Source organism: Eschrichtius robustus, chromosome 5 (genome assembly GCF_028021215.1).
Source record: "Eschrichtius robustus isolate mEscRob2 chromosome 5, mEscRob2.pri, whole genome shotgun sequence".
In the NCBI taxonomy this organism is placed as follows: domain Eukaryota; kingdom Metazoa; phylum Chordata; class Mammalia; order Artiodactyla; family Eschrichtiidae; genus Eschrichtius; species Eschrichtius robustus.
The window spans coordinates 133,201,600-133,218,570 of NC_090828.1; the positions used below are offsets into that span (position 1 = coordinate 133,201,600).

The 16,971-nt window shown below is 42.6% G+C and overlaps 1 protein-coding gene across 2 annotated transcripts in view; it reads left to right on the plus strand.

Annotated features, from left to right (window-relative positions):
• Positions 1-2,619: 2,619 nt before the first annotated feature.
• Positions 2,620-16,971, plus strand: part of CNTNAP5 (contactin associated protein family member 5) — an 879,857-nt gene continuing 865,505 nt past the window's right edge. For both annotated transcript variants that reach the window (XM_068544014.1, XM_068544015.1), the window contains exon 1: positions 2,620-2,701. In XM_068544014.1, coding sequence (XP_068400115.1) covers positions 2,620-2,701 — 82 coding nt within the window. The remainder of the gene's footprint in view (positions 2,702-16,971) is intronic.

Genomic DNA, 16,971 nt, shown 5'->3' on the forward strand with positions numbered 1-16,971 from the left:
CAGAAACTCTAGTCCTAAGTACATGGTTGAGAAAGACTAAGAGACTGGTACAAGATTTTATAGTTTATATTGAGGAAAAAAACCTGGAAATAATCTACAGATTCATAAACAGATGAATTAATGAATCTATAGTGGCATATTCATAAAGTAAAATATAATAGAGTAGTTAAAGTGAAATAATTATGACTACCTGCATCCAAGTGCATAAATTAAATACATACGTGTGTGTGTATATATATACATATACGTATGTATATATATAAACTGTTGAGTTGAGTAAATTGCAAGGTACAAAATGTAAAGTGAAAATATTGATATGATGACATTTATATATTGGTTAAAGACAATCAAAATAATACTATAAATTGTTTAGGGATGTATATATTTTTGGTAAAAGTATAAAAACATAATGAACAGGAACGGAAAAGAAGTGTTTACTTCTAGGTATGGTGGGACACCAATGGGATCAGGCAAGAATGCAAAAGGGACTTAAATTATATTTTTAATATTTTATTTATTTTAAAGCCGTTTAAATGTTAAAGAACATACAAATCTGGATAATGGTTCCTAGCTTTTCTAGACTCTCAAGTATGATTAAGCTAGCCAGATAGGTGTCTTTAAACCTGGGATCCTCAAAAGCCAGGGGTGGGGAGGCAGCCCCTCAGGACCCTCAGTGGGAGAAGGCAAGCCCAAGCCACTGGACTTGGGACTGCAGCCCCCCCTCCTCACTCAGGTCCCTGCCAACAGGGCAGCTTCTTGGCTCACCTCCGCTTTGATATTTTGTGATTCACCATCTCCTGGCTGCTGCTTTTCTCCCACAGCTACAGCCTGTGCTGGAGAAGTATTCTGGTTGTCCAAGAATCTAGTAACTAACACGATTATTTTCAGTTAGAAGCTTAGAGACAAGAGAATATTTTACTTACGAGTGATAGGACCTCAGAATTCTATTCCCTCTAATAAAATAAGGGTGTCACTAACCCAATTCTCATTCAACTATCGATTAATATTCCAATGATGTGAGTCCAGCTCTAACCAAAACCACAAGGTTAACTTCAGGATTCACGCGGAAGCTGCTTGAATCCCAGCTCAACCTGCTGTAGCTGTGCAGCTGAGCACCAAGGGTTGTCAGGAATCTACAGTGTAAAATAAGTCTGCATATTTGTGGCTGCTGAGGGAAATGGGGTGGGAGGGAAAGGGAGACATCAGCTTCCTCCGAAGTGACTCCATCCCTAACTTGATTGTAAGCTTCACATAGAAATCATTATGGCCCCTCATTTTGTTAAGGTTTGACAGCTTTCTGACACCTTCAATAAAAACAAAATAAGTTGCTTTATGGTCAAGCAGGAGAGTCCCCAGATGCAAACTAGAAGCCAAAGACAAAACCAGGGTTTCTAATAGGGAGCTTCTAGGAAGAAACCAAAACTACTCCTTTCCCGCATTTTAATTTAAACCGCTCCAGAGGAGCTTTCAGATCTCGAATGCTATGAGCCAGCCAGGACCACCCTGACTCTCATCATTACCATACCCAATTTGTCTCCCCGTCTCTCTCTCAGACGCCAGGAACCTCCCGGGCTCCGGAACTGAAAGCACCAAACACCTTGCAGTACTTGCCCAAAGCTACAGGCCAGCAGCGAGGAGGGAGACGCAGACGTGGTCCGCCGTGAAAGGACGAGCCACAGGAGGTGGGAGCTGGGGGCGGGGGCGGGACCACGTTAAACCGCTAGATCAGAAATCCCAATATTACGAATACCCGCCAGCCTTCCATCCTAGAGAACAAACACGGGGGAAGTTCAATCGCGTAATTCAATAATTCAAGTCTTTCCTCTCCTCTCAAAAAAAAAAAAAAAAAAAGCATCTCGTTGCCAAGCTTTCCATGAGAAATTCCCTCTTGCTAATGCGTTCTGTGTTCCAACTCCTTTTAGTAACCCTTTAGCATCGTTCTTCGAAAACCTGGTTTAAATTTCGATGCCTTTATGCACCCCTCCCCTCCCGCCTCCCCACATTGGGGGGCGGAGAGGGAGGGGAAGCCAAAGAGACGGAGGCAGAGATGGAAATGCGCGCTCCCTCCCCGGTCCCCTCCAAGTAGCCGGCGCGCACAGCAGTGCCGGGCGGCCAGGGTGGAAGGCGCCCGAGCGGGGCGGAGACCCTCCCGGGCCGCTCCTACCGGAGAGCGAGGGGCGGGCCTGGCCGGGGGCGGCGCCGCGCGCCACACTCGCCTATAAGGAGCTGTCCGCCGCCCGGGTGCTGATTCCAGCTCTAGCTGCCGACGAGGTGCAGTCGGCGGTCGAGCGAGCCCGGCGCCTGCCGTTGCGTCGGGTCGGGGTTTGCACCTTTAAGGAGCGGGGCGAGGAGGAAGAGGCGAGCGAGGAAGGCGAGGGCTGCCGGCGGCCGTTGCGGGGACAGCACCTCCCTCCGCAGCTCCGGAGAAGCCCCCGCCACGGTTTCCGTAGAGCGTTTGGGCACGGGATGGAGTGAAGCCGCGAGTGCCTCTCCAAGGGGGGGTGGGAGGGGGTCAGGCGGAGCAGAGGAGAACGAGAGAGACAGAGAAGGAAAGAAGAAGCCGCGGCTGGCGCCTGCGAATTTGAGATTCGATTGGGAGGGACCTCTTACTCGGGGGAAATGGATTCTGGACTACGGCTGACCAGCGTTTTCACTTTGTTCTTCTCCGGCTTGTGGCATTTAGGATTAACAGCGGCAAACTGTGAGTACCAGGAGCTGGGGGCGGGCAGGCGAGGTGGGAAACGCTGGCGTTTGGAAAGACACTCAACTGTCCAAGCGTGTTCAATTGTGTCTGCTCTGAGCAGAGGAAAAGGGGGAAAAAAATGCTGATTGGTGTGTTTCTATCACTCTAACCATCCCAAAAGTTAGCAGAGCTCGAAGGAACCGGCCCCGTTGGATTTCCTGCCCTTCTCCCCGAATCGCAAAGTTCGGGGGAGAAGGGAAGGTTCTCTACCCTCAGCTTCCCGTCAGCTCCGCGTTCTCTGCCTGCCTGGTCTCAGCAGGGGCTTTTCCCGAGCAGGGCCCCCGGTTCAGACTGGATGCACTGGGGGCTGAGCTTCCAGAGACAGAGATGCTCCCAGCCACCGCACTCGGTGACAGCGGCTCATTTCTGAATGCGGCTGCCTCGCTCGGGTTTGTAGTATGCCCAGTGCCTCACAGTCCGTGGCTTTCAGCTCTCTCCTAGGCAGAAGGCCCCAGTTGGGGTATCTTGCAACCAATGGTCATCGGTTTAACAGGGTTGGGAGTTTTGGCCTAAGAGTCATGGCCCGTTGTAGTCAAACCACAAGATCAATGGCTGACCCTGGTATAGGAGGAAGAGCTTTGATGCGCACTCCACCCCCAAAATCTTTGTGCCAAAGAACGCATAATGAGCATGCACTAAGTGTACACGCCGTCGTCCAAGCTCTAACCTCGGCAAGCGCAGGGCATTTAATTTAATAGGCAGGAAGGCTGGACACCTGGGGATGTGCCACCTGCACCGTGTATTTAAAGAACCTAGTTTGTCAAACTTGAATAAATCTCTGGAGCCATCAGAGGTTCAAGCTCAATTGCTCAGCTGCCTCTCTAGGCAGAGAAAGGGAAGTTTTTCCAGCTCTGGAAACTCCTAAATGAGAAAGAATGCAATTAAGCCGTCTGTGTTGTTTCCAAAGATGGTTTGTCAAGGTTCCTCAAGTTTCTGGGCGTGCTCCCTTATCTGCGAACCCCACCATGAACCTCAGAAATATCTAACCGTATTGGAACAGTTTTGATACTTTTTTTTTTTTTTGGACTCTGAACCATCACTGTTAGAGAAGGGTAGGAAGACCACTTACTACTTACAAGTTTCTCTACGTCACTTCCCACCCTCTTAAGGTCCAAGAGGACCTTAAGAAAGAGATACTCAGCCCAGGGTTATACCTCAAGGGAAGACACTTAGACAAATGTCATTTACTGAGAATGGTCCAAAGCTGAGCCAGTGTTTCTATCTGTGATTGGAAGTTTTGGGGATCCAAAATCGATAGTTAGTGGAAATGAGTTATAAAGAGTTTATTAAAGTTTTTCTTCTAAAGGAGTGCTGAAGAGGTCAACCTCTTTTAAAAGGAGGGGCCAAAGGGCCTTAGTTCAGAAATTATTTCAGAGAACAGGTAGGGACAGGGTAGAATCTGATGTTTCTCTCCTCTTCCTCCTCTCCCCACACCCCCCTGCTCCTCCTCCTCCTTTTTTCTTTTTTTAAGTAGAATTGTTCCCATGGTGCTTTAGAAAAACATCTAAGTGGTTCAGTAAGAGGAAGTTAGGCGCAGTACCGAGTTAGTTTCTCTACTTCCTAAAACACTAGAGGTCAGTATTGTCCTAATGATGCAAAGGTGTGGCAACGAAATAGCCGTGTTTTTCCTTTAGCACATTTACCTACCTGAAAATAGTGACTATTTTGAAGATTCACGAAGGAGGGATGAGGAGTAAGGGTGAAATAAATAGAACATACTCTATAGGAATATGGTTTGGGCTTCCTTATGTAGCACCTTTTCTTAAGAGCAAGGAAAAAAATTATGGAGTGGCTTTTTCTGTAAATTAATTGAATTATGGTTAATGTTATAATAATGCTCGTAAAACCTAAATGGTATGAGTTTAAGGCTCATGCTTACCATCACTGATGCAGCAATAAAGCTAATTCTGAGCATTTAAAATAAAACTTTGTGATAATGATCTTTAGTATTTCATCAGGGACAATTTAATTTACCTGTTTCCAATCAGCATTTCAGTTGAATGCACGCTGCTTGCTAAATATTTTGGGGTCAATGTTCCTAAAGTATAATGTTAAATGTTTTTATTTTGCCAAGCAAAATATATTAATTCAGTGAACAATAGAATAGCAGCAGAAAATTACTTCTGAATTCAATCCTGGTGGTCTTCGAAACCTATGATGCAGAACCTCGAAGAAAAAAAAAAAATTAACATTCTACAATTCTTCTAGACTTTTATTGTCCACTTTGACTTACTAGTTATGTACAACCCATTAACATTGAGATGCATCTAATGAGGAAAAGAAATCTCCTTTCAAATAGTCAATTTGTGGAAGCTTACAGATAATTTGGAAGATTTTTTCCCAAGATTATTATTTCTATGTTTTGAAATAATACTTCAAGTCATTCATGACAGTCGTCTTGGAAATGGATTATTTACCCAAGATGTTCCGTGGTATACTTGTGAACTTCGCTCAAGTAAAAACAACTTTTAATTGTTTCCATTCTTCTAATAATAATTTTTGCTGTTGTTATTGCTGTGTGTATGTAGGATGTGTGTGTGTGTGTGTGTGTATGTGTGTTTAATTTTCTCATAATCTGAGCAAAACTTGGGAATTTAGCTGTAAGGGAAAAAAGAATGCTTACCCAATTATAGATTTTATAAATTTCTCATTAAGCAAAATTAAATAAAGTTAGGTTAGAAGGCCAGCTACAGTATAGATAATATGAATCTGTGCAGAGAACATAATTACCCACCAGTAATAAAAACTCTGGAAATTCCCCAATTTCGGATTTTCAGGATATTAAATAGCTATAACACTTCCTTTGGGTTTACCCTGAGGGAATTAGTTAATTTCAAATGATATGATAGGCCAATGTTAAATGAAAAACCATTTTACATATAGTATCAGCTCCTTTGACACAAGAAGAAACAATGTGACTTGATAGTTGGTTAAAGTGAAACCAGGGGTTTGAAATGCTAGGAGTTCTAGCCCTAGTTATGCCACAGCTAAGATGTCAAATGCCCATCAGGTGATGCATCGTTTCTGTGCTCACAGCTCAGGTATAAAATAGCAATTGAGATATGTATCTACTTCCAAAGAGAACAGCAGCTCAAATTTTACAGAGGAGATTCTTCGAGTAGTAGGTACGTTGAAAGAGTATTATAGTGGGAGAACTTGCATTCAGAAGATAAGAGGAATGCAGGAGACACTTAATAGGGTCGCTGTTCACTTTATTTGACAATAATTGGATGTTACATGATTATAAAGAGCCTTCATTCTGACCAATCAGTCACTTTGGATGATCTCCAAGCATCTTATCTCTTTGTTGCTACATATTAGGTTCACACAGATAACAGCCTTGAGAGAGAAATAAAAAAACTCTTTACCCCTTTCATCACAGGCAGAACTTTATGGAAAATATAGGGAAATGTCAATCATATTCCTAAAGATCTTCAAATAAAGAGATGCACTGCACCATGAGTTAGCTGAAGCTCACACACAAACACAATCAATACGTAATACTATAAATAAACAAACATCAGATTATTTTCAGCAGGAAGGTGTTTGCGGTATACATTTTTGTGGCATTTGTGGTCATCCGAAGTGAAAGAAGCATTATAATGCTGGTTTGGAAGAGTCCTGAAGATTTTCCCGTGGTTGAATGGGCTCGTCTTTCACCATCCATGTGAACTCTCTTGCCTTTCTCTCCGTATAGTCCCCGTCTCCAAACCAGATTCATATTTCCACAACCGAAGAATATGAACAACTAGACTAGCAGTTTTCACACAAGGGTATAGACTTATAAGAAAGTTAGGTTCTATAAGAATCACCTTACTCACCCCCGCCTCTTATTCTCATTCTAATGAATGAGTGTCTTCTAAGTTGCAGTTTTCTTTTTTCCCTGCCCCTCTTGCCTTTTCTTTCTTTAGTGGGACCCAGTTTCTCTTTACTAGATTGCCTTACTTTTCAGTGTCCATTTGTTACAAAACAAAATAATGTGGTATCGTTCGCAGTGTTCCTAAAGCCTTTAGTTGGTGAACCAAAGCCCTTTATCTTATATGCCAGAACTCTGCTGAAATATGACCTATATATACAAAGCTAATTATCCTTGTCATTTAGGACAGTGAGGAGATGCTCTAGTTACCTGAAAGGCCAGAATACAAAAGTCATTAACTCAATAAGGCTTTATTTTGAAGCTTCAGTGGACTCATTTGGAGCCTAATGACATTTTTTTAATTCATAGGGGAAACTGTCTTCATTCATCAAAATGCTGACACTTTCTGGCAGATGTCCTTGTAAAGGTTATTGACTTATCCTAATGATGTTGGTGCATTAAGAAGTTGGATCAAATGATTATTAAGGTCTTATTTGTCCCAATACATTTTTATCTTTAACAGTTGATATTGCCTACTGGTCATTTCATTTGGATACTTCTGGGATAATTGTGCTCAAAATTGTTAAGCAATTATATTTAGAATAACAACTTAATAGGGGTTTAATTCCTAGTAACTGCTATGCACTTTGTATCTCTCACGCCATGTGCCGTGTTCACATAATTTGACAAGGCAGCACAGCCAGGTAGACTTTATTAAATCGGGTTTACAGATGACTAAATTTAAGGTTAATAGAAGTTAATAAATTTCCCAGGATCATAAAGCTAAGCAATGAAAAAAATTTGGGATCTGGACCTATATCTATCTATTTCCAAAGATCAGACTCTTTGCAAGATATGAAATTAATTCCCATGCATTCTGATGGGAGCATCTGTAGAACGTTGCCTTGGGATCTCCGTGGTCAGCATCTGCAGTCTGTCCATAGCAAAGGACATGGAGGCAGCCGCTTCCACAAGAACCAACTCCTGAGTTATACCTTCCAAAAACAACCACACAATTGGAATCTAGATTTGATGCAAGATGCCGAACATCACAATGGTCAAAGATAGGAAGCCTCATATCTGGAGGAGCACCAGATGATTTTTCTTCTACAGGTTTCAGTTTAAAACTTGATAAGGAAAGGGCATAAGCTTGCTGAAGATTTGTGACCACACACACACAGCGATGCCATGAGAGGTACCTCTGTTGGCGTCATGTCTTGTAAGTCTATAGATGCCAGACCAAACATATTAATTATCAATAAATAGCAGGTATGAGCTTCCTTTCTCAGCCGAAGGCTGGTCCTGAATGGGCTCTGCCTAATACTCTAAATTTCATCCAGTCACTCCTCCCACATTGCCTTATTTCCAGTTTATGGAACTCCGCCATCCAAAACGAGCCATGTTTTCTCACATCTCCTTGCATTTATTTGCATATGCCGTCTACTTGGTCTAGAGTGCCCTTTCACATTTTTATCTTCTGTCACTTTCTCCATCCCCCTCTCCCCCAACACACACACTTTCCCCAGGCTGGGTCAAATGTCTCTTTATATTACTACTATATTTCCATAACACTTCTTAGAGTGCTTGTCTCCCCAGCTAGATGCACATTTCCCTGATTATCATATTTTATTTGAATGTCTATAGTCAGTATCTAAAATACTGGGCAAATGCATGGATGAGAGAATAAATGAATGGGTTCCAGCTAAAATTTTTCTAAACTAAGATCCTTCTATGGTCCAGCTGCTAGAATCTTTTAAAATGTATTTGTTTTATGGGTTTTTCTTTTTCTTCAAGTGACGAGTATTACCTATTCTAGTTTTGAAAATGTTAAGAAGATGTTAGCATGTGTAGCTTTTAAGTGAAAGAGCAGAAGTTTAGATAATTTGACTGGATATGGAGCTGATAAATGGGCCCCTGCCTTTACACAGGGCTGCACATTTCCATGAGTTTGCTGGCATGATCTTATTTCTGTGTCAAATGGCTACTTGTTCCTAAAAGAGAAAGTCTCTCCATTCATTTGACCTCAGTACCAATTTTGAGCTAATTTTATTAACTTGCTTTTGCAATTTTAATGAGTGTTTCTTATATAGTCTGAAAATACACAGATATATATTGCTATAAAAGTCCTTCTTCATAGCCCAGGGTTCAGTATAAAGAGGAAACGTTTATTTAATTGGGCTTTAGTCATAAATTACTGGAAAGATCTTATTTAATTGCAAACCTACAACACTGCCTGATAACATAATCCTGAGTCTCTGATGTCATCTTCTTAAGCTGTGGTTGGGAGAAGATTTAAGTGTTAAGCATATGTGTGTGTTACTCATTTGAAAAACTTGTTGAAGAAATGAATCCCAATGAAAGGTTCTCTTTCTTAAAGTCAAGTTTTTCTATGAAGCTGGAGAAATAAAGATGCATAAGAAGATAGAGTCCATGACCCCAAGGAACTGTGAACATGAGCAGCCAGAAAAATAAATCTTTAATCACATCAAAGTGATAAAGGCTATAATGAAGGTAAAAGCAGAGTGTAATGTAAGGCACAGGTGAGCATCTCAAGCTGGCTGGGGCATCAAGGCAGGCTCTCTGAGGGAAACAGAGACTTAAAGTCAAACTTCCCATCTGGGGAAAGGAGGGGAGGTTATTTTACAGGCTTTCTGTGTTGTAGTGACTGTACTTGTAAGAGTGGCTCGTGGGCATAGAGGTAGAATAAGAAACTAGACAACTAGGTAAACATGGGAGTCTTTGATTTTTACTGTTATAACTACGGAGAATCATCAAAGGATTTTGTACATGTAATTAGATAATACTAATCAGCTTTTTGTTTTTTAAAAAATCGCCGCGCGAAGGATAGATTAAAATGGGAAAATGGGTGAAGGCTAGTAGTAAGAAAGCCAGTGAAGAGCTTATTACATTAACTCAGGTGATAATTAATAAAGGCCTAAGGAAGAAAGTTGCAGAATCTGCAAAGGCCATAAAGAATCAGAAAGAAAATCATGAGCCAAGTCAATTCAAACCCTAGGAATCTATGAGCTAGTAAACTCACAGAAGGCACAGATTTGTGGTTACCATGTATTCTGTAGCTTCTCCCATTGTTTTTGACAAATGAGAGCTATAGATGCTAGAAAAGGTGCTCTTGTTTTCTGAAATGAAGTTCTTCTCAGGGAATACCAAACGACCATATTCTCAGTGCAGTATATTTCATATTTGCATGACACCATATAGCCCATGCTGTCTGTATCCATCATGCTGATGCATCTTGTAGTCTGTAAATTATGCTGGTTTTTGTCAGCGGAGTGAGAACTAGTCATTAAGGATGATGCAATTAAATCTCAGCGTCCCATTCTCATCCCCCAACCCCGCCCCGGCAGGGGGGTAAACTACGGATCATTACTTCTATCAGAGGTCGCTCCGTAGAAAAACAAACAGGGGAAGTTGGGTAAGCCATGTTGATTTGCCATCATTGGTAATTGATTTGCTGGCATAAATTCCATGTCTCTACATTTCTAATTGCTTTTGTGCATATTCTCGGGGGATTGATTAATGCCATCTGTTCCTTGGATCAGCTGAATTGATTGAGTTTTAAAGGACGACAACAGCAATGTTGAAGATGGAAAGTGAAGGAAAATGCCAAAACACAGCTCGTGGTGTATATTATTTTTAACTCTCCACCTTTGGAAGCAGATCTATCCTTCTGAAGACAGTCCAAGGCAAACAGCAGTCTAAAGAGATTTGCCTAACAGACAGACGCTTGTAGGTGTGAGTCTAGGCTACTGTTTGCTGAATATATATGTTCAGTTCCCTTCCCCCCCTCCTCCCCTCCCTCCCATTCTTCCTTCCTTTCCCCCTCACCTCCTCCCTTCCTCCCTTCCTCTTGGTTTTCCTTCCTCTCTTCCCCACTCCACTCTCTGTCATGTGGCCATGTATTTTGGGTATTACCATTGGCTTTTGCCTGATTATGTTACGGTGGGAAAAGAGGGGAGAACAACGTCTGTTGGATGCTGGTGCTGCCTTGCGTGTGGGCACAGTCACCAAATGTGAAACCTCCATCAAGACCTATTCTAAGGGCAGTCCTGACAGAGATCTGCCACCCACTGCACTTGGGAAAGCCCACTGGATTCCAACGCCCTCACCCCATCTGTCCCCAAACAACTCTTCTGTTAACTCCATTAGTCCCTGAGTCTGTAGATGTGAGAAAAAGCCCTTCAATTCATACAGAGAGGCCCTAAGACACAGAGCCTCACTGGGAAAGAAAATATAGGAATTTAAATCTGTACTGAACTCTGCTGGACTGAGAGAAACAGACCTTTTCCAAAAGAAACGTTTCTAGAAGAGATAGAGCTGGGTGTTTGAAGGAGGGGAAGAGAATGTTCTGAGTTGGGGAAAGGCAAAGTAGAGGAATGTTTATAATGTCCAAGCAAAGTGTCACCAACTTCCTGGTTTTGCCCAGACTGACCCTCTGTATTACAAGGGTGAACGTATTATACAACAGGTGGGCAATGGGGAGGTGACAGAGGACAGTAGAAAGGGCATAGGTCACACAATTCTGGGTTGATGTGACTCTCACTCAGTATTTCCTATGGATACTAACATGAGCCTTATAGAATCAGTGTAAGTATAACATGAGTAACTCAGTATAAATCACACATGACGTGGGAATTCAATAATTAGACTTGCCATAATTAACAATGAACCTCAACATGGATTCTCTCAAAATCAGTTACAATAGCAATCAAGGCAGAGACAACTACATTTCCATTCTTAAGCAAAGATGGAGGGGCTCACTCTCCCTTCATCACAGGGCTGAGTGATTGCCGAGGCAGATGGAAACGTTCTCATTTTAACTCCGATGTCAGAGGGACTCTGGGCAGAATCGCTCTCTACCTTACAGAGACACATGACTGGGTTCCTCACTTAATTCCTGGGCTCTGTCAAGGTGTGATCAGGTATGATCCCTGCCTCTGGGCTTTGGCCAGTGAACCTCACAAGGGGAGTGGAGAAAAGAGCTTCCTCTAGAAAAGTAAGGAGCCTATCCCCTCCAGAAAACCCTGGCAGAAGATGTCAGCATTAGGGAGGAGTATCCTTGAACAGACCTTGAGAAAAAAATCAGTGAACCTGAGCAGAAGTATATGTAGTGTTCCCAGTATCCTAAGCTCTCCATTTGCAGGAGACTCGGGCAGATGGAAGTTAAATCCGAAGGTTCGGAGAGCTGTGCTTTCCTTCTGGGTATTGCTGAAGGCTGCTTTTGGTGGATACATAGTACAAGTGTCCTCTTGTTCTTGTAAATGTTGGGTTAAAATCAGGTACTGCTACAATGCTCGATGAATTATAAATGCTAATCCACCTTCAAATGCATCATTCTTTCATTCGTTCATTCAAAAAATACTTATGATGTGCCTACTATGCACTTATTTCTCTGTACATTCATGAAAGCCTACTGTTCATTGAAAATCAGTTGATGAGGGGGAGATTTGGATTGCTGTTCACATAGTCCAGAAACAACAACAACAAAGGATAGTAGTATCTCTTCAAATCAAAGCCATGGCACTGGGGTCCTCTACTCTAGACTTGCTCATGATATTAAGCACCTCTTTCCTCTTCCTGAGTCTTTCCTCTTGCTTCCTTATCTTCAATGTTTCTTCTCCTTCCCTCCAATTTGCCTTCTTTTTGATGCTCCTTCCTTTTCTTCCTTCTTCCCACCTCCTTCCCTTCCCCATGTTCTTCTCCTCCTGTCCCCTCCCTGTCTCTCTTCCGCACCTCTCTCTCTCTTTTCTATCCCCCTTCCTTCACTCTGCCTGTTTCAATTAACATTTAGTAAATGACTTTTTTTTAATTGTTTTATGGCCGAGGCTAATGCTTTTTAAACTTTGCCATTGAAGTGCTGCTGGACGGAAAAAAGAGTGCAAGGAACCCAGGGGAGTCCGAGAGCTCAGCTTCACGTGGCCGCTGAAGCATGTAATTTCTTGAATTTTGTCTTAAACACTCAGACAAATTTGCATTCTGCTCCATATTACATCCCTGTGTGTATTATGAGGAAAATATTTTCCCACAATCTTTGATTAAAAATTGATGAGCAAAATTGATTCACTTAACCCATGTAAAGGGCCACATACACCCAGGGGCACAGGCCTAAGCTTTTTGGCTCTTTCCCCCTATTTACACCTTCTAGGATTCCTATATGAACGAGAACAACTTCCCTGTCTCTTCTCTCATTTTGGGACAGGTAGCTTCCTTTCCCATCAACTGTGCCTGGTCTGTGGGCTGCAGATTATGCTTAATCGATAATGGGAGGTGAGAAGAGCTTTTCAATTCACAGGAGGAAAGGAAACCCACGAGTCTACTTGGTGAAACGGGGCTTTTGGGAGGGGCTGTGGGTAAGAAGTGTGCTCAGCCCCACTCCAAGTCTGCGGCACACTCCGTGGCAGTCACCTGGCGATGTGCTGCCCCCTGCACGGAGCTTACCTTTGAGTAAATGAGCTCTGCCAGGTTACAGGATTGGGGTCAATGAGGGCAGATTGTTTTCTGATTGGAGACGGGCTGAGCTCGCCAGGATATTAAAAGAGAGATTAATGCCTCTCCTTCTACAACAATCAGGAACCGTTCGACAGAGTCACAAGAGATGAAACCAGCAGATTGGAATGTCAGAACATTGGAGATGAGAGATAAAGTTAAGTGATGTGTTTCTTCCCTGGAAGGGCTTCCACACATACACCTCATGCTAGGGGTGGTACCTGATGGGCTCATTCTGTTCCTCCCCACAGTTTGATGTGATAATTATCCTCTTCCCCATTCTAGGGTGAGCATGTGCCAGCTTGGACCATCAGGTGATTTACCCAGGATCAAATAGCTTGCAGGTGGTCACCCTAGGATGATAACACACATTTCCCTGATTCCAGAGTCCATCCTCTGTTACACTCTATCTGCCATTCCCTTGAACCCAAAGCTAAGGCTGAGCTATTCTTGAACTTGAGATGATCAACCTTGCAGACCTTCTCTCTGACCCAGGGTGAGAAATGCCTTATCAGTCTAGACCCACAGATTCCTCCCCCATGTGCAGGTCATCTTATTCTAACCTTGCAGGCGGCACTTCCCCCATAACTCGAAATCCCTGTGGCAAACCGTTCCTGTAAGTCTGGCTGTTTGTAAAACTTGGTTGTCTTACTCGCTAAAGCCTTTACCGTTAAGGCTCTGTGCCCATCACTAGTGGCCTTGTGGATTCCACGGTTAGTGCCCGCTGTTAGTGTGTCTGTTCCTGTTTCATGCTCCCTAGAGACCTTCCTCTCTAAGTACAGTATTTGCATCACTCCATCATACTGTACCCCTCCTAGATTTTGTTAGATGGATGTTCTGTTTTATTGTGTGTGTGTGTTTTTTTTTTAAGTTGGTGCTAATAAGAAAACCCCTCTGTGTGATACTTCGATAATATGTTCTAATAAGACAAGGACTGGCTTGCATTCAGATCTGTTTTCTGTCTTCGGGCTGCAGAGTTCACCCCATATCCAGCCCCTAACCTCCTTTCACCCAGTGGGGATAGATGGGAGGGAGGGTTTTGAACAAGCACATGCTGAATACCGTTATTCTGCACCACAGACGAGGTCCCATAATGAGCATGTGCTCTGCAGGCCTCAGAGAGTCTGCTTGGCAGAGAAGGGCCACCCCCCACTGCGTCCAACTTTCTTTCGTCGCCAGCTGCACGGAAAGCCAGACCCAGGAATTCTGTGCTTTATTCTCCAGCTCCCCTGCCTTTGTCCCTTCGTCTGGGGCTATTGTTTGGCTGAGTTGTGAGGTCTCTGTGTCGCCTTGGTCCTCTTTTTCAGCTATATACATGTCTCAGTGGACCTTCTTGCTTAGGTTTGAAGAGGCTGAGTGACTTGTTCGATGGTCAGCACACTCACAGCTTTGCCTCTGTTCCTCCATCCGTAGCTGCCATCAGGAAAGGACTTGGGGGATCCCAAAGTCATTCACACTGACTGAAGAAAAGAATCAGTGCTGTGTTCTAGCTCTCAGAAAGAACGAGTGCTCCAAGAAATAAGACCTTAAATATTTAAACTTATTTTAGGAGGAGAATGTTTCGGTTTCCAAAATGAAGTCTTATGCAGAATTTCTATGTAAAATAAGTTACACATGTGGCGGCTTTGGGGGAAATGGGGAGAGGAGATGCAGAATCCTATCACTCAGCTGACTCTCCTCTCTCTGATTCTTCATGGAAGTACCACATAAAGCCTTCTGCCTTACCTGTAATTGTAGGAATCTCCAAGTTTATAGTTTCATGCAAAGGTGATTAGGCATATGAAGGTTTTAGGAAAAGTGGGGGTAGTGGCCTCAGTGGTGACCAACACTTGGCTGGTGTGAAGCAGCAAGGCCACCCGGGGTGCTTGCCACCTGCATCTGGTCTGTTTGCATCAGTTGATGACCTGATGTTGAGGTTATTAAATATTTTAAATATTACCTCTGTCCAGGTGCCCATTATTAACCCTTTGAAAGTCTGTTTTTTTTCGTGTTGCTATTTTATATAAGTCTCAGGGCAAGGGTATCTTATTGGCATTTAGAGATTTGAAAAGATAGTAGCTTGTCAAACAAATGCTTCCTCATTTTGATCTTCTTAATGTCAATAGCCATTCTTGGGTTAAAAAAAGATTATCTTGTGAAGGTCCTTGAATTATCCTCCTCCATCCCAGATATTCCCTTTTGACCTTTTTTTACTTATTTTATTTTTTATTGAATACAGTTGATTTACAATGCTGTATTAGATTCTCCTGTACAGCAAAGGGATTCAGATATACAGATATATATATATATAGATATATATACATTCTTTTTTATATTCTTTTCCATTCTTGTTCATCACAGGATACTGAATATAGTTCCCTGTGCTATACAGTAGGACCTTGTTGTTTATCTATTCTCTATACAATAGTTTGCATCTGCTAATCCCAAACTCCCAATCCATCCCTTTCCCACCCCCCTCACCCCTGGCAACAATAAGTCTGTTCTCTATGTCTGTCAGAATGGCCATCATTAAAAAGTCCACAAATAACAAATGCTGGAGAGGGTGTGGAGGAAAGGGAACCCTCCAAAATTGTTGGTGGGAATGTAAGTTGGTGCAGCCACTATGGAAAACAGTATGGAGGTCCCTCAAAAAACTAAAAAATAGAGCTCCCATATGATCAAGCAATCCCACTCCTGGGCATATGTCTGGAGAAAACTATAATTCAAAAAAGATACATGTGCCCCTTTGACCTTTTCAAAAGAAGGGGATTTCATGTTGGCCATATAGTGAATGGCAAAATAACTACTTGATAAACTGAATTATAGACAGGTTAAGTGAAAGCCAAGTACAGACAGCATGCCTGGTTTAGGGACAGTACAGGGGCAAAGAGCTAGCATACAGTCGAATGCTCCCTCCATAATCTCAGGCCTATATCTCCTAACTTTCATGAGCCCCTCTCAGTGCTCCCTAATGTTAATGAATGTGACTAGACCTGGTGAAAGTGCACACATGAAATTAAGTTGTGGCCTATCTGGATTCAATCTTGGTTTCTGGTTCTGGTTGGAGTGTTAATTGTCAGCATATGCTTGCATGTTTGCTTAGTGTACCGTTCAGGCGGAAGATCTAAATAGACATTTCACCAAAGAAGACATACAGATGGCCAAGAGACACATGAAAAGATGCTCAACATCACTAATCATTAGAGAAATGCAAATAAAAACTACAACGAGGTATCACCTCACACCGGTCAGAATGGCCATTATCAAAAAATCAAGAAACAATAAATGCTGGAGAAGGTGTGGTGAAAAGGGAACCCTCCGGCACTGTTGGTGGGAATGTAAATTGATACAGCCACTATGAAGAACAGTATGGAGGTTCCTTAAAAAACTACAAATAGAACTACCATATGACCCAGCAATCCCACTACTGGGCATATAACCTGAGAAAACCATAACTCAAAAATAGACATGTACCACAATGTTCATTGCAGCTCTATTTACAATGGCTAGGACATGGAAACAACCTAAATGTCCATCGACAGATGAATAGATAAAGAAGGTGTGGCACATATATACAATGGAATATTACTCAGCCATAAAAAGAAACGAAATTGAGTTATTTGTAGTGAGGTGGATGGACCTAGAGTCTGTCATACAGAGTGAAGTAAGTCAGAAAAACAAATACCGTATGCTAACGCATATACATGGAATCTAAAAAAAATGGTACTGATGAACCTAGTGGCAGGGCAGGAATAAAGACGCAGGCATAGAGAATGGACTTGAGGACACGGAGTGGAGAGGGGGAAGCTGGGGTGAAGTGAGAGAGTGGCATGGACATATATACACTACCAAATATAAAATAGATAGCAGTGGAAAGCAGCCGCATAGC